Source organism: Pongo pygmaeus, chromosome 13 (genome assembly GCF_028885625.2).
Source record: "Pongo pygmaeus isolate AG05252 chromosome 13, NHGRI_mPonPyg2-v2.0_pri, whole genome shotgun sequence".
Classification (NCBI taxonomy): Eukaryota; Metazoa; Chordata; class Mammalia; order Primates; family Hominidae; genus Pongo; species Pongo pygmaeus.
In genome coordinates this window covers 50,983,610-51,011,070 of record NC_072386.2, presented here as the reverse complement: position 1 = coordinate 51,011,070, position 27,461 = coordinate 50,983,610, and the positions used below count along the sequence as shown (strand labels likewise).

Below are 27,461 nucleotides of genomic sequence, written 5' to 3'. Positions count from 1 at the left end.
CTCTGCAACCTCCACCTACCAGCCTCCTGCCTTGGCCTCTTAAAGTGCTAAGATTACAGCCTCTGCCCCACCGCCACCCCGTCTAGGAAGTGAGGAGCGTCTCTGCCCGGCCGCCCATCATCTGGGATGTGAGGAGCGCCTCTGCCCGGCTGCCACCCCGTCTGGGAGCAAGTGAGGAGCGCCTCTGCCCGGCTGCCCCATCTGGGAGATGAGGAGCACCTCTGCCCGGCCGCCCCGTCTGGGAGGAAGTGAGGAGCGCCTCTGCCCTGTTGCCCTATCTGGGAAGTGAGGAGCGCCTCTGCCCGGCCGCCACCCCGTCTGGGAAGTGAGGAGCGCCTCTGCCCGGCTGCCACCCCATATGGGAAGTGAGGAGCGCCTCTGCCCAGCCGCCCCTTCTGGGAGGTGAGGAGCGCCTCTGCCCAGCCGCCCCGTCTGGGAGGTGAGGAGTGCCTCTGCCCGGCCGCCCCGTCTGGGAGGTGAGGAGCGCCTCTGCCTGGCCGCCACCCCGTCTGGGAGGAAGTGAGGAGCACCTCTGCCCAGCTGCCCCATCTGGGAAGTGAGGAGCGCCTCTGCCCGGCTGCCACCCCCTATGGGAAGTGAGGAGCGCCTCTGCCCGGCCGCCCACTCTGGGAAGTGAGGAGCGCCTCTGCCCGGCCGCCCACTCTGGGAGGTGAGGAGTGCCTCTGCCCGGCCGCCCCGTCTGGGAGGTGAGGAGCGCCTCTGCCTGGCCGCCACCCCGTCTGGGAGGAAGTGAGGAGCACCTCTGCCCGGCCGCCCACTCTGGGAGGTGAGGAGCGCCTCTGCCTGGCCACTCCGTCTGGGAAGGGAGGAGCGCCTCTGCCCGGCCACCCCGTCTGGGAGGTGAGGAGCGCCTCTGCCCGGCTGCCACCCCATATGGGAAGTGAGGAGCGCCTCTGCCCGGCCGCCACCCCATATGGGAAGTGAGGAGCGCCTCTGCCTGACCACTCCGTCTGGGAGGTGAGGAGCGCCTCTGCCCGGCCGCCCCGTCTGGGAGGTGAGGAGCGCCTCTGCCCGGCCGTCACCCCGTCTGGGAGGAAGTGAGGAGCACCTCTGCCCGGCTGCCCCGTCTGGGAGATGAGGAGCACCTCTGCCCGGCCGCCCCGTCTGGGAGATGAGGAGCACCTCTGCCCGGCCGCCCCGTCTGGGAGGTGAGGAGTGCCTCTGCCCGGCTGCCACCCCATCTGGGAGGAAGTGAGGAGCACCTCTGCCCGGCCGCCCCCTCTGGGAAGTGAGGAGCGCCTCTGCCTGGCTGCCACCCCATCTGGGAGGAAGTGAGGAGCGCCTCTGCCTGGCTGCCCCATCTGGGAAGGGAGGAGCACCTCTGCCCGGCCGCCACACCGTCTGGGAAGTGAGGAGCGCCTCTGCCTGGCTGCCCCATCTGGGAAGGGAGGAGCACCTCTGCCCAGCCGCCACACCGTCTGGGAAGTGAGGAGCGCCTCTGCCTGGTCGCCCCGTCTAGGAGGTGAGGAGCGCCTCTGCCCGGCCGCCCAGTCTGGGAAGTGAGGAGCGCCTCTGCCTGGCCGCCACCCCATCTGGGAGGAAGTGAGGAGCGTCTCTGCCCGGCCGCCCCGTCTGGGAAGTGAGGAGCGCCTCTGCCCGGCCGCCCCCTCTGGGAAGTGAGGAGCGCCTCTGCCTGGCTGCCACCCCATCTGGGAGGAAGTGAGGAGCGCCTCTGCCTGGCTGCCCCATCTGGGAAGGGAGGAGCACCTCTGCCCGGCCGCCACACCGTCTGGGAAGTGAGGAGCGCCTCTGCCTGGCTGCCCCATCTGGGAAGGGAGGAGCACCTCTGCCCAGCCGCCACACCGTCTGGGAAGTGAGGAGCGCCTCTGCCTGGTCGCCCCGTCTAGGAGGTGAGGAGCGCCTCTGCCCGGCCGCCCAGTCTGGGAAGTGAGGAGCGCCTCTGCCTGGCCGCCACCCCATCTGGGAGGAAGTGAGGAGCGTCTCTGCCCGGCCGCCCCGTCTGGGAAGTGAGGAGCGCCTCTGCCCGGCCGCCCCCTCTGGGAAGTGAGGAGCGCCTCTGCTCGGCCGCCCCGTCGGGGAAGTGAGGAGCGCCTCTGCCCGGCCGCCCCGTCTGGGAGGTGAGGAGCGCCTCTGCCCGGCTGCCACCCGGTCTGGGAGGAACTGAGGAGCGCCTCTGCCTGGGCGGCCCCGTCTGGGAAGCGAGGAGCGCCTCTGCCCGGGCGGCCCCGTCGGGGAAGTGAGGAGCGCCTCTGCCCGGCCGCCCCGTCTGGGAGGAGAGGAGCGCCTCTGCCCGGGCGGCCCCGTCTGGGAAGCGAGGGGCGCCTCTGCCCAGCCGCCCTGTCTGGGAGGTGAGGAGCGCCTCTGCCCGGCTGCCCTGTCTGGGAGGTGTACCCAATAGCTCCGAAGAGACAGCGACCATCGGGAGCGGGCCATGAGGACGATGGCGGTTTTGTTGAAGAGAAGGGGAGGAAGTGTGGGGAAAGGAAGGAGAGATCAGATTGTTGCTGTGTCTGTGTAGAAAGAGGTGGGCATAGGAGACTCCATTTTGTTCTGACTAGGAGAAATTCTTCTGCCTTGGGATGCTGTTGATCTATGGCCTTTCCCCCAGCCCCCTGCTCTCTGAAACATGTGCTGTGTCAACTCAGGGTTAAATGGATTAAGGGTGGTGCAAGATGTGCTTTGTTAAACAGATGCTTGAAGGCAGCATGCTCTTTAAGAGTCATCACCACTCCCTAATCTCAAGTACTCAGGGGCACAAACACTGCAGAAGGCCGCAGGGTCCTCTGCCTAGGAAAACCAGAGACCTTTGTTCATGTGTTTATCTCCTGACCTTCTCTCCACTATTATCCTATGACCCTGCTATATCCCCCTCTCCGAGAAACACCCAAGAATGATCAATAAATACTTCAGAAAAAAAAAAAAAAAAAAAAAAAAAAAAAGAAAAAGACTATTTCTAAGAAAGTAAAATAAATGAATAAAAGCACTTAATAAGGAGAAAAAAAAATGATAGCCAAGGAAGTTAAAATCATGGGGTATTTGGTTTTCTGTAGAAATGAAAGATAACATTTTAACATAGGTCTTTCAATTGTTTTTCAGAAACCTGGACCCGTACTGAATGGATCTGCTGGCACCTAGACCTCAGAGAAGGGGGAACTGAAGACTGAAGTCTGACGACTGTTCTTTGTTGAAAATTTCTTTCTGAGGGGCTTGGAGGGATCACATCTACATCCTGAGCTAACATTCTCTTCTGCTGACCCCAAAATTTAAACGAAGCTTCTCTTTCTTAACCCATTGCAAATGAGAAAAATCTTTGAATCTACCTATGACTGTAAGCCCTTATTTCAAGATATCCTGCCTTTTTGGGCCAAAACCAAAGTGTAATCTCCATCTATTGATTTACAATTTTGCCTGTAACTTTGGCTTTCCTGAAATTTACCCCAGCCTTAAAAAAAAAAAAAAGAAAAAAGAAGAAAGAAAACAAAAGAAAAAGAAAACTGCAACGCATCAGGGAGGTCAGAATTTGAGCATGAGCTGCCTGGTCCTCCTTGCTTTGCATCTTTGCAAATAGATGCCTTCAGCTGTGCATGATGGCTCACACCTCTCATCCCAGCACTTTGGGAGGCCAAGGCGGGAGGATTGCTCCATCCCAGGAGTTCGAGATCAGGGGCAAAATGCCGAAACCCTGTCTCTACAAAAAATTTAAAAATTAGCTGGGCATGATGGTGCACTTCTGTAGTTAGGTTCTATAACACCTGGGCGAGGGTTTTTAGTATGACAATAAGACTTAGCCACATTTCGTATCCATCTCAGGCATCTCTGGATCCAGCTGGTTTTTGTTTCGCTGAGCTCGGCTTCTTCCTGGAACTTTTTGAAACAACACTCAAGGGTCTCAAGTGGGTATTTTTTCATGTTGTATACCCAAAAACCTGAAAACCCAGGGCCCTGGGTTACAGTGTTTCTACGTCGTATACCCAAAAACCTGAAAACCTGAGGACCCTGGGTTCCAGTACTTCCTGGCAGGCGATCTTACCCACTACCACCATGTAGTCAATTTGAACCACCTCCTCAACCACCTATGAGGGCCTAAACACTCTTTTACTCCCTTTCCTGCTAGCACCCCTCAAGCTGATAAAAATACTTAGGTCTTTAAAGCCGACTGGAAATGCCAAGTCAAAATCAAATTTGGAATATTTAAAGTGGATTCAAAAATATTTCAGCAATGCAGACAATTGTGAATAATGAAGCTGTTGGTAATATATGTCTTGATATCCTATACAACAAACAAATTGTCTGAATATGTACAAGTGATTTTTTTTCTTTTGTTTTATTTATTTTTTTTGAGATGGAGTTTAGCTCTTGTAGCCCAGGCTGGAGTGCAATGGCACGATCTTGGCTCACTGCAATCTCTGCCTCCCGGGTTCAAGCAATTTCCTGCCTCAGCCTCCCGAGTAGCTGGGATTACAGGTGCCTGCCACCACGCCCAGCTAATTTTGTATTTTTAGTAGAGATGGAGTTTCAGCATGTTGGCCAGGCTGGTCTCGAACTCCTGATCTCAGGTGATCTGCCCACCTCAGCCTCCCAAAGTGCTGGGATTACAGGCATGAGCCACTGCATCCGGCCCCTTTTTCTTATTTTTCATTACCAACAGTTTGCCCTGACAGATATACCAGTGATTTTTTTGAAAACTGTGCAGTCACAGTTATTGTTAAGCCATATAGTCTTGCACTTTTCAGTCCTGCAGGGCAAAAAGATTATAACAGAATGACCCCCACAGCTATCCACAATCAGATGTATTAATTTTTTTTTTTTGAGATGGAGTTCACTCTGTTGCCTAGGCTGGAGTGCAATGGCACGCGACCTCAGCTCACTGCAACCTCCGCCTCCCGGGTTGAAGCGATTCTCCTGCCTCAGCCTCCCAAGTAGCTGGGATTACAGCCATTTGCCACCATGCCCAGCTAATTTTTGTATTTTTAGTAGAGACGGGGTTTCACCATGCTGGCCAGGATGGTCTCGAACTCCTGACCTCAGGCGATCTGCCCGCCTCGGCCTCCCAAAGTGTTGGGATTACAGGCGTGAGCCACCGTGCCCAGCCAGATGTATTAATATTTATAGTTTATCTTCTTTTTTTTTTTTGAGATGGAGTTTTGCTCTTGTTGCCCAGGCTGGAGTGCAATGGTGTGATCTCGGCTCACTGCAACCTCGGCTCTCTGCAACCTCGGCTCTCTGCAACCTCTGCCTCCTGGGCTCAAGTGATTCTCCTGCCTCAGCCTCCCAAGTAGCTGGGATTACAGGCATGTGCTACCACTCCTGGATTATTTTCTATTTTTAGTACAGACCAGGTTTCTCCATGTTGGTCAGACTGGTCTCGAACTCCCGACCTCAGGTGATCTGCCCACCTCAGCCTCCCAAAGTGCTGGGATTACAGGTGTGAGCCACCGCCCCTGGCCTTATGGTTTATCTTCTAGTGGTCTTCTGTCCTCATTTGAAAATGTGAAAAGTGGGTACCTGAGATAATTCACCGACTCATTGTTTCTTGGAACCAAAATTGAAGTGTAACCCTGTACTACTGAGAAGCTTAACCAAGGACAAATACAATCCCCTCACTCCACATATGGCTGACGTGATGGTCTGTGACCTGAAGGTTGTTGAATAGTTGGAGTGTTCTGCATTCATGTGGAAGAGGCTAAAGGATGTTTGATGAAGCACTATGGGCTGCCCTGGAAGAGGACTGAAGAAGCAGCTGCAGGTGAGTGCTGCTCTGAATATAATCCAGGGCACTTTGTACATAGTTGGTGGTTCTGTCACACTTAAAGCAATGTTAATTTCTTTATTTTTATTTTTTTAGAATCAAGGTCTCTGTTGCCCAGGCTGGAGGGCAGTGGTGCAATCACAGCTCACTGCAGCCTCAATATCCCAGGCTCAGGTGATTCTCCCACCCCAGTCTTCCAAGTAGCTGGGATTACCAGTGCATGCCACTATGCCTGGCTTTTTTTTTTTTTTTTTTTTTTTAATTAACTTTTTTTTTTTTTTTTTTGAGACAGAGTCTCTCTCTCTCCCACCCAGGACGGAGGGCAGTGGCGCAATCTGGGCTCACTGCAACCTTCATTTCTCAGGTTCAAGCGATTCTTGTGCCTCCGCCTCCCAAGTAGTTGGGACCACAGGCATGTGCCACTACACCTGACTAATTTTTGTATTTTTAGTAGAGACAGGGTTTTGCCATGTTGGGCAGGCTGGTCTCAAACTCCTGGCCTTAAGCGACCTGCCTGCCTCAGCCTCCCAAAGTGCTGGGATTACAGGCATGAGCCACCATGCCCGGCCCTCTTTTTTTTTTTTTTTTTCCTGAGACAGAGTCTCGCTCTTTTGCCCAGGCTGTAGTGCAGTGGCGTGGTCTCGGCTCACTGCAACCTCCACCTCCCGGATTCAAGCAATTCTCCTGCCTCAGCCTCCTGAGTAGCTGGGATTACAGGTGCCTGCCACCACGCCCGGCTAATTTTTTGTATTTTTAGTAGAGACTGGGTTTCATCATGTTGGCCATGCTGGTCTCGAACTCCTGACCTCATTATCTGCCCACCTTGGCCTCCCAAAGTGCTAGGATTACAGGCATGAGCCACCGCGCCTGGCCCATTTTTTAATTTTTGCAGAAATTGGGTCTCACTATGCTGCCCAGGTTGGTCTTGAGCTCCTGGGTGCAAGCAATCCTCTTGCCTTGACCTCCCAAAGATCTGGAATTATAGGCATGAGCCTCCATGCCTGGCCTAAAAGCAATGCTTAAATCCAATTAAAAATTAGAATTTGTTTTTGTAGTTGTAGAGGAACTGCTCCATGCTGGTTCCCCAATAGCCTAGATATTGTTACTGGACAACTCTGTTAGCCTTGACAAATTTGGCATCCAACCTGAGTCTGGTAAGGTCACTAAGCCTTTTTGGCAGAAAGAGGGATGTGGGCCAGGTTAAGGGCTATGATAAGACTCCCTGGGATCTTGTAGTTCATGTTCTTGCCTAAGCAGTGAATTGGGAGGATTAAGTTTCCTCCCAGTGTCCTAGTTGTTACTAGACTGTGTGGGCTGGGTTAGATGAAATGAAAAGATTTCCCCGGGTCTGATAGTACATACTACCCGTCAGTGAATATTTAGAGATTCAGAGGCTGGGCTCGGTGGCTCATGCCTGTAAACCTAGCACTTTGGGAGGCTGAGGCGGGCAGATCGCTTGAGCCCAGGAGTTTGACGCAAGCCTGAGCAACATGGCAAAACCCTATCTCTACAATTTTTTTTTTTTTGAGATGGAGTTTCACTCTTGTTGCCCAGGCTGGAGTGCAATGGCGCGATCTCGGATCACCGCAACCTCTGCTTCCCGGGTTCAAGTGATTGACCTGCCTCAGCCTCCTGAGTAGCTGCGATTACAGACATGCACCACACCCAGCTAATTTTATATTTTTAGTAGAGATGGGGTTTCTCCATGTTGGTCAGGCTGGTCTCGAACTCTCAACTTCAGGTGATCCGCCTGCCTCCACCTCCCAAAATGCTGGAATTACAGGCATGAGCCACCGCACCTGGCCTACAAAAGATTTTTTAAAAACTTAGCTGGGTGTAGTGGCACACATCTGTGGTCTCAGCTACTTGGGAGGCTGAGGTGGGAGGATTGCTTGAGCCCAGGAGGTTGAGGTTGCAGTGAGTCGAGATTGCACAACTGCACTCTAGCCTGGGCAACAGAGCGATACACGACAGAGCAATACACTGTCTCATACAAACAAAACAAAAACAAAAACAACAAAACTCAAACAGCAAGAGATTTACAGTGGTAGGATTGAAGCAGCTGCCTGAATGGTGTCTTAGTTGTAAAAGTCTGTAGATGCTTGGCTGGGCGCCGTACGCTTTGGGAGGCCGAGGTCGGTGGATCTCCTGAGATCAGGATTTCGAGACCAGCCTGGCCAACATGGAGAAACCCCATCTGTACTAAAAATACAAAAAGTTAGCCAGGCGTGGTGGTGGGCACCTGTAATCCCAGCTACTCGGGAGGCTGAGGCAGGAGAATTGCTTGAACCTGGGAGGTGGAGGTTGCAGTGAGACGAGGTCACGCCACTGCACTCCAGCCTGAGTGACAAGAGCAAAACTCTGTCTCAAAAGAAAAGAAGAAAAAAAAGTTTCTAGATGCTGAGCAGAAGGCAACTTAAATCTGAAAGTAAGTCCAAAACTGTGCTTATTGGTGTGGAACTGCTCCTGTTACACCCCCGATCTCTTCCTCTCTCTTACCCTGACCTCTGTTCCTTTAAGGAAAGAAACGTCCACTCTGCTCCAGTCAACTCCACTGCTGGTGTCCTCTGCACTGCCTTGCACTCCCTGAAGAGAGCCTGGGCAACAGAGCGAGAGTCCATCTCAAAAAAAAAAAAAAAAGGGGGACTAAGTATATAGATTTACTACACTGAAGCCCTCCAGCAGTCTAAGAACTGATGCCTCTTACAAAGGAAAGGACTGCATGTTTCTGATAAAGCTACCATGACCTGCCAGATTTCCAACGCCTGCCAAAATTAATCTATTTGTCTGTGGTAGAAGAGGCCATACCATTGTGGCCCTTGAAACTTACTGTATTATGTTTTATTTAGTGAACAGTTCACATACCTAAATGGTTGTAACTGATACTGCTGAATATATTGTAAGAACAGAAGTGTTAAGTATGTATAACACTTCTTTTGATTGTAAGGAATGTTCCCAGTGGGGAAATGCCATAATTAAAACAGTGATCGGGGGATGAATACACAATTAAGAGCTTACCTTCATATTAGTAAAACAGTACAGGATGCCAGAAGGAAGGGAGGAGAGGGGATAATACCAGTATACTGTTGAAGTAGCTAGAAGAAAGAGGAGTGCTTAAGGAAACTATCCAGCAGGCTGTTCAGACTGACCTCTCATTTGGAACAGTTCTAATGAGCCTTTTCAGCTACAAGTGATGGTGACTGACAGTTATGCTGATTGGAGCCTGTGGCAATAGGCAGTAAGTGCCATTTAGGGTTTTGGGCACAGCATTGGCCTGACACCGCTGCCTGGTATACTCCATTTAAGCAGCAATTGTTGGCTTGTTAGTGAGTGCTTTTGGACACTTAGACACTAATAAAGAAAGCATCAGCAGGTATTGTTATATTCTGATATGTCCATTCTTGGATGGATCAAAAATAAAAACATCAACAAAGAAGGTAATGCTCAGCGAGCATCCATTATTTAATGGAAATGGTATATCCAAGAAAGAAGTAAACTGGGCATATTATTATTATTGAGATGGAGACTTGTTCTGTCGCCCAGGCTGGAGTGCAGTGGCATGATCTCGGCTCACTGCAACCTCTGTCTCCCAGGTTCAAGCGATTCTCCTGCCTCAGCCTCCCGAGCAGCTGGGACTACAGGCACGCGCCACCACGCCGAGCTAATTTTTGTATTTTTAGTAGAGATGGGGTTTCACCATGTTGAACAGGATGATCTCGATCTCTTGACCTCGTGATCTGCCCACCTCGGCCTCCCAAAGTCCTGGGATTACAGGCATGAGCCACAGCGTCCGGCCTCTGGGTGTATTACTTTCTTATTGCCACTATTACAAATTTAATGACTTAAAACGACATAAATTTATTGTCTTGCAGTTCTGAAAGAAGTCCAAAATGAGTTTCACTGGGCTGAAATCAAGGTGTTGGCAGGACTGCACTCCCTCCAGAGGCTCTGGGGGAGGATCAGTTTCCTTGCCTTTTCCAGTTTCTGGAGGCTTTCCTCATTCCTTGGGTCATGACACCTTCCTCACATTGTTTCAATCTCTTGCTTTCATCATCACATCTCCTACTTCCTCTTCTGGAGTCAAATCTCCCTCTGCCTCTTTGTTTTAAAAAATCTAATGTGATCCCCTTATCCTTGAGGGAGATCGAGGCTGAGGCCGCTGTGACAATGTTCCACCAGGTAGCATGTTGCAGGGGTAGAGCAGTGTGTTTGGAGATGGTGCAGGAGGGACGAGTTTGACTTGCAGCAACTGAGGGTGAACACATTGGGCTCTTGCTGGAGTGCATCTAGTGTGTGTGTGTGTGTGTGTGTGTGTGTGTGTGTGTGTGTGTGTGGCTTTCTCTGTTTCCACTCTAGTATCAGAGACTTGCTTATAACCTTTATGATATTTTTCTGGATAGTGGTAATTGCCTTGTATAATGTTTCTTTTGCTGAATAATTATCCATCTTCTCTGTCATATGTCACAGATTCTCTCTTTTTTATTTTTAGTTTTTGAGATGGAGTTTTGCTCTTGTTGCCCAGGCTGGAGTGCAATAGCACCATCTTGGCTCACTACAACCTCTGTCTCCCCGGATCAAGCAATTCTCCTGCCTCAGCCTCCCAAGTAGCTGGGATTACAGGCACCTGCCACCACATCTGGCTACTTTTAAAAATATTTTTAGTAGAGATGGGGTTTCTTTCTTTTCTTTTCTTTTTTTTTTTGAGACAGAGTCTGGATCTGTTGCCCAGGCTGGAGTGCAGTGGTGCGATCTCGGCTCGCTGCAAACTTCACCTCCCTGGTTCAAGCAATTCCCCTGCTTCAGCCTCCCAAGTAGCTGGGATTACAGGCGCACACCACCACACCTAGCTAATTTTTTTATATATTTAATAGAGACGGGGTTTCACCATCGAGGCCAGACTGGTCTCGAACTCCTCAGGCAATCCGCCTGCCTCGGCCTCCCAAAGTGCTGGGATTACAGGCGTGAGCCACCACAACTGGCCAGATTCTCTTTTTAAAACTGGTCAGCCCCTCAAACCAGAATAGGTTCAGAGAGACTTCTGAGATTCTCTATTTGTCTGAAGTGTAAATGTTTTGAAGGTTTTCTCGACTGACTCAATGTGATCAAGAATCTCTAATAGTTTGTGTCCCCCTGACACTGCTCGCTCAGTCAGTCCCACTGTCAGCAAGTTCTCTTTCCCTCTCCTTCTGGCCAGCTAAGTCAGTGATGACACATCTGGCTATCACCAGCTCAAAGCTGTCTCCTCAACCACTTTTACCAGGGAATGCTTCAAGACCACAGTGCTCTCCTGCCTTGGAAACACCTTTGCCTTCCTCCGCTTCTCTTTGGCTACCATGGTCACCCTCCACATTGCTTTCCTTAACTCTTGGGCAGGTGGTCCCATTAATATCTCCTCCTCCTCCAAGGTTACCTCCCAAGGTGCCATTCATCACTGACAATCATGTTTGCACTACTAAAAGAACTGCCTTAATCTTTTTATCCATTTTTGGGTTTTGGGGGGTTTTCTTGAGATGGAGTCTTGCTCTGTCTCCTAGGCTGGAGTGCAGTGGCTCAATCTGGGCTCACTGCAACCTTTGCCTCCCAGGTTCAAGCAATTCTCTCCCTCATCCTCCTGAGTAGCTGGGATTACAGGCATACGCCACCACGCCTGGCTAATTTTGTATTTTTAGTAGAGACAGGATTTCGCCATGTTGGCCAGGCTGGTCTCAAACTCCTGACCTCATGTGGTCCTCCTGCCTCAACCTCCCAAAGTGCTGGGATTATAGGCATGAGCCACTGCATCTGGCCCGATTCTTTATATTTGTAAAAAGCGTAATGTACTTCAATATATTCAAAATTAGACTATTATTTAGAAGTATATAATTTGCAGCCAGGGCAGTGGCTCACGCCTGTCCTTTACACATATAAGATGGTAATACACGGCCGGGCATGGTGGCTTGTGCCTGTAATCCCAGAACTTTGGAAGGCCGAGGTGGGTGGATCACCTGAGGTCAGGAGTTCGAGACCAGACTGGCCAACATGGAGAAACCCCATCTCTACTAAAAATACAGAAATTAGCCAGGTGTGGTGGTGGGCTCCTGTAATCCCAGCTACTTGGGAGGCTGAGGCAGGAGAATCCCTTGAACCTGGGAGGTAGAGGTTGCAGTGAGCCGAAACTGCACCATTGCACTCTAGCCTGGGCAACAAGAGCAAAACTTTGTATCATTAAATAAATAAATAAAAGGAAAGGCCGGCGCGGTGGCTCATGCCTGTAGTCCCAGCACTTTGGGAGGCCGAGGCGGGCAGATCACGAGGTCAGGAGATTGAGACCATCCTGGCTAACACGGTGAAACTCCGTCTCTACTAAAATAAAAAAAAATTAGCTGGGTATGGTGGCGGGAGCCTGTAGTCCCAGCTACTCGGGAGGCTGAGGCAGGAGAATGGTGTGAACCTGGGAGGCGGAGCTTGCAGTGAGCCAAGATAGCGCCACTGCACTGCAGCGTGGGTGAGAGTGAGACTCCGTCTCAAAAAAAAAAAAAAAATAATTAAAAAAAAATAGGGATTTTTTTTTAAGTAGCTTTGTGTTTTGTGGCTATTGCATCTGGAAGTAAGATAAAAATTGACGTAAAGCGTTATACACTTCTCGTTGCGCAGTAGTGCTAGCGGCTTCGCGGTTCGGTCCTCGGACCCGGCAGCCGCCACTGGTGTTGAGCTGCTAGGAAGCCCCTATCGGCGAGCTCGTTGGAGCTTGAACCCATTGTCACCCCTCCGACTCACCGGCAAAAAAAAAAAAAAAAAATGGTTGAAGCAGATCGCCCAGGAAAGCTCTTCATTGGTGGGCTTAATATGGAAACAAATGAGAAAGCTCTTGAAGCAGTATTTGGCAAATAAGGACGAATAGTGGAAGTACTCTTGATGAAAGACCATGAAACCAACAAATCAAGAGGATTTGCTTTTGTCACCTTTGAAAGCCCAGCAGACGCTAAGGATGCAGCCAGAGAAAGTCATTAGATGGAAAAGCCATCAAGGTGGAACAAGCCACCAAACCATCATTTGAAAGTGGTAGACGTGGACCGCCTCCACCTCCAAGAAGTAGAGGCCCTCCAAGAGGTCTTAGAGGTGGAAGAGGAGGAAGTCGAGGAACCAGGGGACCTCCCTCACGGGGAGGACACATGGATGACGGTGGATATTCCATGAATTTTAACATGAGTTCTTCCAGGGGACCACTCCCAGTAAAAAGAGGACCACCACCAAGAAGTGGGGGTCCTCCTCCTAAGAGATCTGCACCTTCAGGACCAGTTCGCAGTAGCAGTAGAATGGGAGGTAGACCTCCTGTATCACGTGGAAGAGATAGTTACAGAGGTCCACCTCAAAGGGAACCGCTGCCCTCTCCTGGAGATGTTTATTTGTCCCCAAGAGATGATGGGTATTCTACTAAAGACAGCTATTCAATCGGAGATTACCCAAGTTCTCGTGATACTAGAGATTATGCATCACCACCACGAGATTATACTTACCATGATTATGGTCATCCCAGTTCACGTGATGACTATCCATCAAGAGGCTATAGCGATAGAGATGGCTATGGTCGTGATCGTGACTATTCAGATCATCCAAGTGGAGGTTCCTACAGAGATTCATATGAGAGTTATGGTAACTCACTAGTGCTCCACCTACACGAGGGCCCCTGCCATCTTATGGTGGAAGCAGTCGCTATGATTATTACAGCAGCTCACGTGACGGATATGGTGGAAGTCGAGACAGTTACTCAAGCAGCCGAAGTGATCTCTACTCAAGTGCTCGTGATCGGGTTGGCAGACAAGAAAGAGGGCTTCCCCCTTCTATGGAAAGGGGACACCCTCCTCCACGTGATTCCTACCGCAGTTCAAGCCGCGGAGCACCAACAGGTGGTGGCCATGGAGGAAGCCGATCTGATAGATGGGGAGGCAGAAGCAGATACTAGAAACAAACAAAATTTTGGACCAAAATCCCAGTTCAAAGAAACAAAAAGTGGAAACTATTCTATCATAACTACCCAAGGACTACTAAAAGGAAAAATTGTTACTTTTTAAAAATTCCCTGTTAAGTTCCCCTCCATAATTTTTATGTTCTTGTGAGGAAAAAAGTAAAACATGTTTAATTTTATTTGACTTTTGCATTGCTTTTCAACAAGCAAATGTTAAATGTGTTAAGACTTGCACTAGTGTTGTAACTTTCCAAGTAAAAGTATCCCTAAAGGCCACTTCCTATATGATTTTTCCCAGTAAATGAGGCAGGCAATTCTAAGATCTTCCACAAAACATCTAGCCATCTAAAATGGAGAGATGAATCATTCTACCTATGCAAACAAGCTAGTTATTAGAGGGTGGTTGGGGTATGCTACTCATAAGATTTCAGGGTGTCTTCCAACTGAAATCTCAATGTTCTCAGTATGAAAAACCTGAAATCACATGCCTATGTAAGGAAAGTGCTATTCACCCAGTAAACCCAAAAAAGCAAATGGATAATGCTGGCCATTTTGCCTTTCTGACATTTCCTTGGGAATCTGCAAGAACCTCCCCTTTCCGCTCCCGCAATAAGACCACTTAAGTGTGTGTTAAACAACTACAGAATACTAAATAAAAAGTTTGGCCAAAACCAACCATGAAGCTGCAAAAAAAAAAAAAAAAAAAAAAGTTTATAGGCTTGTAATTTTATGAATGCTACGGGAACCATCCCAATCAGGGACAGCTGCAAAGAAAAAGTGTTAGTGGGATACATAAATAATTGCTTCTTGCCATTGGTGGGTGGGTTCGTATTTAAATTCTCTGAGTATTAAAAACCAAGTATCCTTGGCCGGATGCGGTGGCTCACACCTGTAATCCCAGCACTTTGGGAGGCCAAGGCGGGCGGATCATGAGGTCAGGAGTTTGAGACCAGCCTGGCCAACATGGTGAAACTCTGTCTCTACTAAAAATACAAAAATTAGCTGGGCGTGGTGGAATGTGCCTGAAATCCCAACTACTCAGTAGGCTGAGGCAGGAGAATTGCTTAAACTCAGGAGGCGGAGGTTGCAGTGAGCTGAGATCGCACCACTGCACTCCAGCCTGGGCAAGCAAGACTCCTACTTGGAAAAAAACAAAACCAACAAACAAAAAACGAAGTATTCTTGGCCGGGCTCAGTGGCTCACGCCTGTAATACCAGCACTTTGGGAGGCAGAGGCGGGCGGATCACGAGGTCAGGAGTTCGAGACCAGCCTGACCAACATGGCGAAACCCCATCTCTACTAAAAAATACAAAAATTAGCCAGGGATGGTGGTGCATGCCTGTAATCCCAGCTACTCAGGAGGCTGAGGCAGGAGAATCTCCTGAACCCGGGAAGCAGAGGTTGCAGTGAGCCAAGACCGTACCACTGCACTCCAGCGTAGGTGACAGAGCGAGACTCCATCTCAAAATACAAAACAAACAAAAAGTATTCTCATTAATGTGTGGCCAGAAAAAAATTGTATTAAAAAAAGGAAGAAGGCTGGGCGCGGTGGTTCACGCCTGTAATCCCAGTACTTTGGGAGGCCAAGGTGGGTGGATCACGAGGTCAGGAGTTCAAGATCAGCCTGGCCAAGATGGTGAAACCCCACCTCTACTAAAAATACAAAAAATTAGCCGGGTGAGGTGGTGGGTGCCTGTAATCCCAGCTACTTGGGAGGCTGAGGCAGAGAATTGCTTGAACCCGGGAAGTGGAGGTTGCAGTGAGCCGAGATCACGCCACGGCACTCCAGCCTGGGCGACAGAGCGAGACTACGTCTCAAAAAAAGGAAGAAAATAAAAAAATGGAAGAAACAGGGCCAGACGTTGTGGCTTATACCTGCAATCCCAGTACTTTGGGAGGCTGAGGCAGGTGGAATGCTTGATTACAGGAGTTCAAGACCAGCCTGGGCAACATGGTGAAACCCTATCTCTACTAAAAATACAAAAAACTAGCCAGGTGTGTTGGCATGCTCCTGTTGTCCCAGTTACTTGGGAGGCTTTGGTGGAAGGATTGCTTGAGCCCAGTGGAGTGGGGCGGAGGTTGCAGTGAGCCAAGATCACACCACTGCACTCCAGCTTGGATGACAGAGACCCTGTCTCAAAAACAAAAAAACAAATCTCCATAACTGATTATTTTTGCTGTATGTCTTGCCTATTGGAGCCTCTGGAAAAAAGGAAATAACATTAAAAAGGAGGTACTCTCCACATAGAAATATACTTTTAGCGTTTTAAAAAACTGATTTTAGTTGCTAATGAGCTCTTGTAAAATCAGATGTCTGACCCATAAAAGCTAATGATTTCCAGCCAGATGTGCATATTTCTGAGTGGGTCACTTTGGGCCGAAATACTGACGAGATAAAAAAGGCTTAATAAAGCCTTCCTTAGGCCGGGCGTGGTGGCTCATGCCTGTAATCCCAGCACTTTGGGAGGGAGAGGCAGGCAGATCACCTGAGGTCAGGAGTTCAAGACCAGCCTGGCCAACATGGTGAAAATTCATCTCTACTAAAAATACAAAAATTAGCTGGATGCAGTGGCGCACGCCTGTAGTCCGAACTACTCTGCAGGCGGAGGCAGGAGAATCGCTTGAACCCAGGAAATGGAGGCTACAGTGGGCCGAGATTGTGCCACTGCACTGCAGCCTGGGCAACAAAGCAAGACTCAGTCTTAAAAAAAAAAAAAAGGCTTGTCAGTTGCACTTGGAATATGGCCATCAGGCCTTGCAGCATTTTGGCTTTGCAAAGAAAAAGCAACAGGGCTTTTTGGAATCCTGATCCTAATTTCCTGGACCTGATTCTAAGCTGAAACTTGATATTTTATAGTATGGGCTTGTTAATAGAAAAACTTCAACTGAATTAAATTTAAAATAGTTTAATTGAGCGGCTGGGCGTGGTGGCTCACGCCTGTAATCCCAGCACTTTCGGAGGCCAAGGCGGGAGGATCACAAGGTCAGGAGATCGACACCATCCTGGCTAACATGGTGAAACCCCATCTCTACTAAAAATACAAAAAATTAGCTGGGCGTGGTGGTGGGCACCCCTAGTCCCAGCTACTCGGGAGGCTGAGGCAGGAGAATGGCGTGAACCCGGGAGACGGAGCTTGCAGTGAGCCGAGATCGCGCCACTGCACTTCAGCCTGGGCAACAGAGCGAGACTCTGTCTCAAAAAAAAAAGTAATAATAATAATAATTTGATTGAGCAATGAATGATTCATGAATCAGGTAGCCCCAGAATCACAGCAGATATTCAGAGAGACTCCAGGGATGCCTCATGGTCGGAACAAATTTACAGACAAAAAAGAGAAGTGACTATAGAAATCAGAGGTGAGGTCCTTAAGTGGATTTGTTACAGCTCCGCGTTTGCCTTATTTGAACACAGTTTGAACACTCCACAGTGTATGAGTGGTTGAAGTATGGCTGCTGGGATGGGCCAAGACTCAGCTCTTGTTACAGGCAAATACTCCTAATTTAGTTTTCAATCTTGTGTACCTATTTAGTTAGGTTGCAGTTTGACCAAAAGGACTCAAATACAGAAGTACAGAGTCCTTCTCAGGCCATCTTTAGTTTGCTTTAACAATCACCCCCTTTTGGTCATTTTCTCAGTTTTTAGAGATTGACCAAAACTTGAGTTGTTGATGTCACTATCACCATCATAAATGTACTTATTTGATATTGAAACTCACTGGGAAACAGAACACTGTGGGCTTTGCAAGGTGGGAACAAGGACTCAGTAGAGGGTACCTTCTTATGCTGGGAATGTCCTGTTTACAGGAGAAAAACAAAACCTGGTCTGTTCTAGGATCTATGAGTTTCCTTAAAGTCTTAATTTGATTATGTCACATTTAACAAGAGCAACTCCATTTTTTTTTTTTTTGCTTTTTTTTTTTTTTTTTTTTTGAGACTGAGTTTCACTCTTGTTGCCCAGGCTGGAGTGCAATGGCGCGATCTCGGCTCACCATAACCTCCACCTCCCAGGTTCAAGAAATTCTCCTGCCTCAGCCTCCTGAGTAGCTGGGATTACAGGCATGCACTACCACGCCCAGCTAATTTTTTTTTGTATTTTTAGTAGAGACGGGGTTTCTCCATGTTGAGGCTGGTCTTGAACTCCTGACCTCAGGTGATCCGCCCACCTCGGCCTCCCAAAGTGCTGGGATTACAGGCATGAGCCACCGCGCCCGGCCGAGCAACTCCATTTTTGTTTAGTTTGGTCTGTTGGGGCCTAGCGCATAAGCTCAGTCCAAAACAATGGCCTTCCATAATTTTGTTTAAAAAAATTACCCCTTTCTTGTCAGGTTCTCACTTAGCTGACAGTGTGACCAGAACTTAGGGCTTTAGCGCCATTTTCCATTACCACCATTTTGGGTTTCCGGCCTCAGTGTGTCATTTATAGGTTACTGTGTCCTCATGGTCGCACATTTCTTTCAGCTCTTGTCATTCCAGTTGAACAGAGACCATTTGACATTCTAGAGATGGCTGCATGTAAACATTTAAAACCTTTGGGAGAATACAGTGCACCAGGGAGACTATTATTATTACTATCAGGAAGATAATACCAACAGTTTGGAGTATGTTCCTTACCCAGGGTCCCCATAGACCAAACCACCTAAAATCAAATAGATCAAAGAATGAGGCCGGGGCCGGGTGTGGTGGCTCACATCTGTAATCCCAGCACTTGAGAGGCCAAGGTGGGCAGATCATGAGGTCAGGAGATTGAGACCATCCTGGCTAACACAGTGAAACCCCATCTTTACTAAAAATACAAAAATTAGCCGGGTGTAGTGGCGGGCACTTGTAGTCCCAGCTACTCAGGAGGCTGAGGCAGGAGAATCGCTGGAACCCGGGAAGCGGAGGTTGCAGTGAGCTGAGATCATGCCACTGCACTCCAGCCTGGGCGACAGAGCAAGACTGTCTCAAAAAAAAAAAAAAAAAAAGAATGAGGCCGGAAGTTGTGCCTCACACACCTGTATGTAATCCCAGCACTTTGGGAGGCCGAGGTGGGTGGATCACCTGAGGTCAGGAGTTGGAGACCAGCCTCCCAAAGTGCTGGGATTACAGGCATGAGCCACCGCACCCAGCCAGAAAGGAAAATTTAAGAAGGTTAAGAAGGGAAGCCAGACACTGTTCATGCAGGGGAAGAGAATCAACAAATGGTAAAGGTCACACAGGTATCAGCCAGAAAGTACTCATTTCCTAAGCCGGGATTGAACCCGGCCCTCTATTGTAAAATGGCAGAGACCAAAAGAAAGTACCACCATGTGGTGGCTGGGCGTGATGGCTCACACCTATAACTGCAGCACTTTGGGAGGCCGAGATGGGCGGATCATTTGAGGTCAAGAGTTCAAGACCAGCCTGGCCAACATGGCGAAACCCTGTCTCTACTAAAAATACAAAAATTAGCTGGACGTGGTGGCACACGCCTGTAGTCCCAGCTATTGGGGAGGCTGAGGCAGGAGAATAGCTTGAAACCGGGAGGCGGAGGTTGCAGTAAGCCGAGATCGTGCCATTGCACTCCAGCCTGGGTGACAGAGCAAGACTCCATTTCAAAAAAAAAAAAAAAAAGAAAGTACCACCATGTGGTTACAAGGTCAAGCTCCCAAGGACATAAAAGAAGATAGAGACCTCATCCAGTTTTGTTTTGTTTTTAGAGAAAGTTTGTAACTGACAAGTTGTCTGAGCTGGCTTGCCTATTAGCTAGCTAAGACAAACCAAATTTGAAAAAGTTGCTCTGCTTAAAAAACAAAACTCAGGCTCTGGGACAGTTGCAGATTTGACTCAAAAGACAAAGCTGTGAAAACATCATGGATGCTAGCTGGACCAGCTGGGTCACAATTGCGTACAGAAAAGGGCTTATTTCTGATGGGACCATCTGAAATTGATCTGCTCATTGGCTCTTTGTTTCTGTTACAGAGACTGCATTTCTAAGTAGTGATTCCTGCTAAAGCTGCACACTGTGGGAGGGTACATCTCAGCAAGTGTGACCCTTCCACCCAGTACTGAGAGATCAGACTCTGGACCCTGTCTCAGGGCCATCTTACTGCTGCTAACTTCTTGCATTTCGCTTTTGGTATTAGATGCAGTTTGCAACAGTTAACTGATACCTTGACTCTACTTCCTTTCTCCTGGTATACATGTTACAGGAAAGGGGTCCCGATCCAGACCCCAAGAGAGGGTTGTTGGATCTCGTGCAAGAAAGAATTCAGGGAGAGTCCGTAGAGTAAAGAGAAAGCAAGTTTGTTAAGAAAGTAAAGGAATAAAAGAATGGCTACTCCATAGACAGAGCGGCCCCAAGGGCTGCTGGTTGCCCATTTTTATGGTTGTTTTTTGATGATATGCTAAACAAGGGGTGAATTATTTATGCTTCCCCTTTTTAGGCCATATAGGGTAACTTCCTGATGTTGCCATGGCATTTGTAAACTGTCATGGCGCTGGTGAGAGTGTAGCAGTGAGGATGACCAGAGGTCACGCTCACATCTTGGTTTTGGTGGGTTTTAGCCGGCATCTTTACTGCAGCCTGCTTTATCAGCAAGGTCTTTATGAGCTGTATCTTGTGCTGACCTCCTATGTCATCCTGTGACTTAGAATGCATTAACCGTCTGAGAATGCAGCCCAGTGGGTCTCAGCCTTATTTTACCAGCCCCTATTCAAGATGCAGTTGGTCTGGTTCAAATGCCTCTGACACACACAACTTAGCAAGACACCTTAATTTAGTGATTAAATGCAGCTGTCCCCAGAAAGAGATTGATCTTTTCTAGGCTGCTACCTGGATAAGTGATCAGGATGAAAAAAGAGTGGAAAGTTATGTAAACCCATGTTTTCTTTTTTGAGACGGAGTTTCGCTCTTGTTGCCCAGGCTGGAGTGCAATGGCGCGGTCTCGGCCCACCACAACCTCTGCCTCCTGGGTTCAAGTGATTCTCCTGCCTCAGCCTCCCGAGTAGCTGGGATTGCAGGCATGCACCACCACGCCCAGCTAATTTTGTATTTTTAGTAGAGATGGGGTTTCTCCATGTTGGCCAGGCTGGTCTCGAACTCCTGATCTCAGGTGATCCTCCTGCCTCGGCCTCCCAAAGTGCTGGGATTACAGGCGTGTGTCACCACGCCTGGCCTGCACTCCTCTGTTTCTTGCCCTTTATTAGCACTTGGAGATAACATACTTGCCATCAGTCCTGCAAAGTAATTGCCGAGGCTGACTCCTTTCACAGTGATTATGGCTTCCTGAGTCAAAATAGGATTTTTTCTGTGTCCTGAGGATGTGACTTGTATATAAGCCTCTCACCTACTTAAAATATGTTTGTAAATGAAGTGTTGGTAGATTCCTGTTCCATTGTTTTCTCTACAGGATCAACTACCATATGTTCTTACACAAATATTTTGTTTCTTGCACCAATAAGAGACTTCACAATGGAAGGTAGTCCCCAGTCTGTGCTAAGTCTGTGGCTGGGCAACTTTTCAGAGGGATCTATATGTCTGTCTAACACATCAACTCCAACCACACTCAAGTTCATAGGGTTTGGGTATTACTGCATTGCAGCTGTTGTTAAGAGTTTCTCATGGGTGGTCAAAGAGATGCTCCAAAGTTCAAATCTTCATGGTTCCAGCAGCCTATGCAATGACTGGGCACTGCTAGAGGACAATTAGGCAAAGAGGTTACACCTGTCCCCACCCCACCCCCACCAGCATCCCATCAAACTGCTTAGTGTGAAATTGGCTCTGCAGAAACAGAGCTCCCATCACCCATGTTGCATTATCACCTGGCCTCTTTTGTTTTGGTGTTTTCTGGTAGGAAAATGGACACAGGACGCTGGCATCTTTGCCAATCTTACTATTGCTGTCAATATTAAACTGCCTGAATCTAAAAAGGGCTTGTTGTTTCTTTACCAATTAAATCTCTCAGCTTTGCTTGACAGCAGTGATATGCTTTGGCTGTGTCCCCACCCAAATCTCATCTTGAATTGTAACTCCCATAATTCCCACATGTCATGGGAGGAACCTGGTGGGAGGTAATTGAATTATGGGTCAGGGCTTTCCAGCACTGTTCTCCTGATAGTGAATGAGTCTCATGAGGTCTGACGGTTTTAAAAACCAGAGTTTCACTGCACAAGCCCTCTCTTTTTTGCATGCTGCCATCCACGTGAGACATGACTTGCTCCTCCTTGCCTTCTGCCAAGACTGTGAGGCCTCCTCAGCCATGTGGAACTGTAAGTTCATTAAACCTCTTTTTCTTCCCAGTCTCAGGTATGTCTTTATCAGCAGCATGAAAATGGACTCATACATTAAATTGGTACTAGTAGAGCAGGGCACTGCTGTAGATACCCAAAAATGTGGAAGCTACTTTGGAACTGGGTAACAGGCAGAGATTGGAACAGTTTGGAGGGCTCAGAAGAAGACGGGAAAATGTGGGAAAGTTTGGCACTCCCTAGAGACTTGTTGAATGGCTTTGACCAAAATGCTGATCGTATTATGGACAATAAAGTCCAGGCTGAGGTGGTCTCAGATGGAAATGAGGAACTTGCTGGGAACTGGAGCAAAGGTGACTCTTGCTATGTTTTAGCAAACAGACTGGCAGCATTTTACCCCTGCCCTAGAGATTTGTGGAACTTTGAATTTGACAGAGATGACTTAGGGTATCTGGTGGAAGAAATTTCCTAGCATCAAAGCATTCAAATGGTAACTTGGGTGCTGTTAAAGGCATTCAGGTTTATAAAGGAAGCAGAGCATAAAAGATTGGAAAATTGCAACCTGACAATGCAACAGAAAAGAAAATCTCATTTTCTGTGGAGAAACTCAACCTGGATGCAGAAATTTGCCTAAGTAATGAGGAGCTGAATGTTAATCCCCAAGACAATGGGGAAAATGTCTTCAGGGAATGTCAGAACTATTCACGGCAGCCCCTCCCATCACAGGTCCAGAGGCCTAGGAGGAAAAAGTGGTTCTGTGGGCTGGGCCCAGAGTTCCTGTGCTATGTGCAGTCCAGGGACTTGTTGCCCTGCGTCCCAGACACTCCAGCCATGACTAAAAGGGGCCAAGATACAGCTCAGGCTGTTCCTTCAGAGGGTGGAAGCTCTAAGACTTGGCAGCGTCCATGTGGTGTTGAGCCTGTGGGTGCACAGAAGTCAAGAATTGAGGTTTGGGAACCTCAATTAGGAAGTCAGACTATCTCTGTTGTAGACAATGTGATCCTATACCTAAAAAACCCTGAAGGCTCTGTCCCAAAGCTCCTAGATCTGAAAAAGAACTTCAGCAAAGTTTCAGGATACAAAATCAGTATACAGAAATCAGTATCCACCAGGAGCAGTGGCTCACGCCTGTAATCCCAGAACTTTTGGAGGCCTCGGCTGGGGGATCACTTGAGACCAGGAGTTCAAGACCCGCCAGGCCACCATGGCCAAACCCCATCTCTACAAAAAATACAAAGTTAGTCGGGCATGGGGGCACACACCTGTAGTCCCAGATACTTGGGAGGCTGAGGCACAAGTATCGCTTGAACCTGGGAGGCGGAGGTTGCAGTGAGCCAAGATCACACCACTACCTTCCAGCCTGGGCGACAGAGCGAGATTCTGTCTCCAAAAAAAAGAAAAAAAAGTTTTTCAGTCCCACTGGACTAGCCTGGGCAGCATAGTGAGATCCTGTCTCTATTTTCAAAAAAACAAATAAATTAAATTAAAACAGAAAATTGACAAATGAGACCTAATTAAACTAAAGAACTTCTGCACAGTAAAATAAACTATCAACAGAATAAAAAGACAACCTACAGACTGGGAGAAAATATTTGCAAACTATGCATCCAACAAAGGTCTAATATCGAGAATCTATAGGGAACTTAAACAAATTAACAAGCCAAAAAACAAACAACCCCATTAAAAAGTGAGCAAAGGACGGTCAGGTGCAGTGGCTCATGCCTGTAATCTCAGCACTTTGGGAGGCAGATGGATCACCTAAGGTCAGGAATTCAAGACCAGCCTGTCCAACCTGGTGAAACACATCTCTACTAAAAAAAAAATACAAAAATTAGCTGGGCATGGTGGCAGGCGCCTGTAATCCCAGTTACTCAGGAGGCTGAGGCAGGAGAATCGCTTGAACCTGAGGGGCAGAGGTTGCAGTGAGCCGAGATCACGCCATTGCATTCCAGCCTGGGGGACAAGAGTGAGACTTCATCTCAAAAAAAAAAAAAAAAAAAAAAGAAAGTGAGCAAAGGACATAAAGGACATGAACAGATAATTTTCAAAAGAAGACATACACTTGGCCAACAAGAAAAAATGTTCAACATCACTAATCATTAAAGAAATGCAAACCACAATGAGATACGAACTCACACCAGTCAGAATGACTATTATTAAAAAGTCAAAAAATGACAGATGCTGGGCCGGGCAAGGTGGCTCACGCTTGTAATCCCAGCACTTTGGGAAGCCGAAGCAGGCGATCACCTGAGTTCAGGAGTTCGGAGCCTGGCCAACGTGGCAAAACTCCATCTCTACTAAAAATACCAACAATTTGCCAGGCATGGTGGCAGGTGCCTGTAATTCTAGCTACTTGGGAGGCTGAGGCATGAGAATCACTTGAACCTGGGAGGCAGAGGTTGCAGTGAGGGAGATCACGCCATTGCACTCCAGCCTGGGCAACAAGACCAAAACTCCCTCTCAAAAACTAAACTAAACTAAACTAAACTAAACTAAACTAAAAAACAGATGCTGGCCAGGCCTGGTGGCTCACACGTGTAATCCCAGCACTTTGGGAGGCCGAGGCAGATGGATCAGCTGAGGTTGGGAGTTTGAGACTGGCCTGACTAACATGGAGAAACCCCGTCTCTACCAAAAATACAAAATTAGCTGGGCATGGTGGCACATGCTGTAATCCCAGCTACTTGGGAGGCTGAGGCAGGAGAATTGCTTGAACCCGGGAGGCGAAGGTTGCAGTTAGCAGAAACCGTGCCACTGTACTCCAGCCTGGGTAACAGGTCCTCACTCTGTCCCCTAAGCTGGAGGGCAATGGCAAGATCACAGGTCGCTGGAGTCTCGACCTCCCAAGGATCAGGTGATCCTCCTGCCTCAGCACCCTAGAGTAGCTGGGACCACAGGTGGGCACCACCATGCCCAGCTAATTTATTTATTTACTTATTTTGAGATGGAGTCTAGCTCTGTCACCCAGGCTGGAGTGCAGTGGCATGATCTTGTTCAAGCAATTCTCCTGCCTCAGCCTCCTGGGTAGCTAGGATTACAGGTGCACGTCACCAGGCCCGACTAACTTTTCTTTTCTTTTCTTTTTTTTGAGAGACAGGGTTTCACCATGATGGCCAGGCTGGTCTTGAACTCCTGACCTCAGGTGATCCACCAAAGTGCTGGGATTACAGGCGTGAGCTATCACGCCTGGCCGCCCAGCTAATTTCTATATTTTTTGTAGAGATGGGGTTTCCCCATGTTGCCCTGGCTGGTCTTGAAATCCTGGGCTCAATTTATTCTCCCACCTCAGCCTCCCGCCTCAGCCTCCCAAAGTGCTGGGATTACGGGCATGAGCCTCCATACCCAGATTTTTTCCTTTGCAGATCTATATATAGATATAGATATAGATATTTCTAATTATTATTATTTTGAGACAGAGTCTCACTCTGTCACCTAAATTGGAGTGCAGTGGTGAAATCTCTGCTCACTGCAACCTCTGCCTCCAGGGTTCAAGCGGTTCTTGTGCCTCAGCCTCCCGAGTAGCTGGGATTACAGGCGCCCACAACCATGCCCAGCTAATTTTTGTATTTTTAGTAGATACAGGGTTTCACCATGTTCGCCAGGCTGGTCTTGAACTCCTGTCCTCAGGTGATCTGCCCCCCTGCACCTCCCAAAGTGCTGGGATCACAGGTGTGAGCCACCATGCCTAGCCGTTTTTTCCTAATTAATTTGTGACCCAGAAAATCCTGTTTAAAATCTGCCATCTAGTGTGGGATTTGTAAAATGACAAATCACTGGACACAATCATGTGTTTACACTAAGGCTTCCCTCCTGGACACCAGGTTTAAAACTTTTCAGCATCAAATAACATTATCCAGTAAAGTAGCATTAAATTTGGTTACCCATTTGGTTTTACTTACAGTTTTAGATACATAGATAGATAGATATGAGTATATTCATATGCAAGGTAGATTTTTTTTTTTTTTTTTTTTTTGCAAGTTAGAGCTTTTGATCAGCAGGATACGGTAGTATGAGAAACCTTTAAATAGCCCAGTAAGCTGGAAGGAATGTGGCTCACAACTGTAATCCCAGCACTTTGGGAGACCAAGGAGGAAGGATTGCTAGGAGTTCGAGACTGCCCTGGGCAACATAGCATGACCCCCATCTCTAAAATAAATAAAAATGAATAAATAGCAAAGTAAAAGCTATCTCACAATTAATTTTTATTTATTTATTTTTGAGACGGAGTCTCGCTCTGTTGCCAGGCTGGAGTGCAGTGGTGTGATCTCGGCTCACTGAAACTTCTGCCTCCTGGGTTCAAGTGATTATCCTGCCTCAGTCTCCCAAGTAGCTGGGACTACAGGCACGTGCCACCACACCCAGCTAATTTTTGTATTTTTAGTAGAGACGGGGTTTCACCATGTTGGCCAGGATGGCCTCGATCTCTTGACCTCAGGTGATCTGCCTGCCGTGGCCTCCCAAAGTGCTGGAATTACAGGTGTGAGCCACCGCACCCGGCCTAATTTTTTGTTTTGTTTTGTTTTGTTTTTTTGAGACGGAGTCTTGCTCTGTTGCCCAGGATGGAGTGCAGTGATGCAATCTCTGCTCACTGCCAGCTCCGCCTCCCGGGTTCACGCCATTCTCCTGCCTCAGCCTCCCCAGCAGCTGAGACTACAGGCGCCCATCACCACACCTGGCTAATTTTTTATTTTTTTATTTTTTTATTTTTATTTATTTATTTTTTGAGTATTATTCTTTCTTCTTGATTTTATTTTATTTTATTTATTTATTTATTTTTTTATATTATATCATTTATTTGGGAATGGGCATTGCAATGGGAATACACATGCCATAGTAAACGTGCATATTCAGGGAGGTAAAGGAAGATAAAGATTTTTAAAGGATAAAAGAGGGGGATTACATAATTGTTTTGAATCAATTATCCTTGGCTACAAGGATCAATAACACTAGTGGCACCAGTCCCAAGTTGGACAGGCAGTTGCTGGCAGATGTCCTCACAAAAGTATTTTTTTGTGTAAGTTTGCGATGGCCTTTGTAAAAGATTGTGGTTTTTGCAGATTCTTTTCTAATAGTTCTCGTTATCAGGCATTTGTGCATGAGAACCTTCCCCAGCTCCATTTGTGAGAATTTTTAACACAAGTGATTCAATTTTGATTCTTTTTTTTTTTTTTGAGACAGAGTCTCACTCTGTAACCCAGGCTGGAGTGCAGTGGCGTGATCTCAGCTCACCGCAACCGCCGCCTCCCAGGCTCAAGCAATTCTCCCGCCTCAGCCCCCCAAGTAGCTGGGACCACAGGCAGGCGCCATCACGTCCAGCTAATCTTTTGTATTTTTAGTAGAGACGGGGCCTCACCATGCTAGCCAGGATGGTCTCGATCTCCTGACCTCATGATCTGCCCGCCTCGGCCTCCCAAAGCGCTGGGACCACAGGTGTGAGCCACCACGCCCGGCCTCAATTTTGATTCTTTTTTTTTTTTTTTAAAGTATTTATTGATCGTTCTTGGGTGTTTCTCGGAGAGGGGGATATGGCAGGGTCATAGGATAATAGTGGAGAGAAGGTCAGGAGATAAACACAT

At 48.0% G+C, this 27,461-nt stretch overlaps 1 protein-coding gene and 2 pseudogenes across 4 annotated transcripts in view; 2 read left to right on the top strand and 1 right to left on the bottom strand.

Moving 5' to 3' along the window:
* Positions 1-5,593: 5,593 nt before the first annotated feature.
* The window catches only part of KDM4C (lysine demethylase 4C), a 451,156-nt gene continuing 429,288 nt past the window's right edge, over positions 5,594-27,461 (top strand). For 3 of the 4 annotated variants that reach the window (XM_063649534.1, XM_063649532.1, XM_054502416.2), the window contains exon 1: positions 5,680-5,728. In XM_063649534.1, coding sequence (XP_063505604.1) covers positions 5,680-5,728 — 49 coding nt within the window. Of the gene's footprint in view, positions 5,729-27,461 lie in introns of all 4 variants that reach the window. The other variant, XM_054502421.2, reaches the window with a different exon arrangement.
* On the top strand, positions 5,651-13,855 carry LOC129044497 (RNA-binding motif protein, X chromosome-like; annotated as a pseudogene).
* On the bottom strand, positions 15,868-21,298 carry LOC129044395 (PRELI domain containing protein 3B-like; annotated as a pseudogene).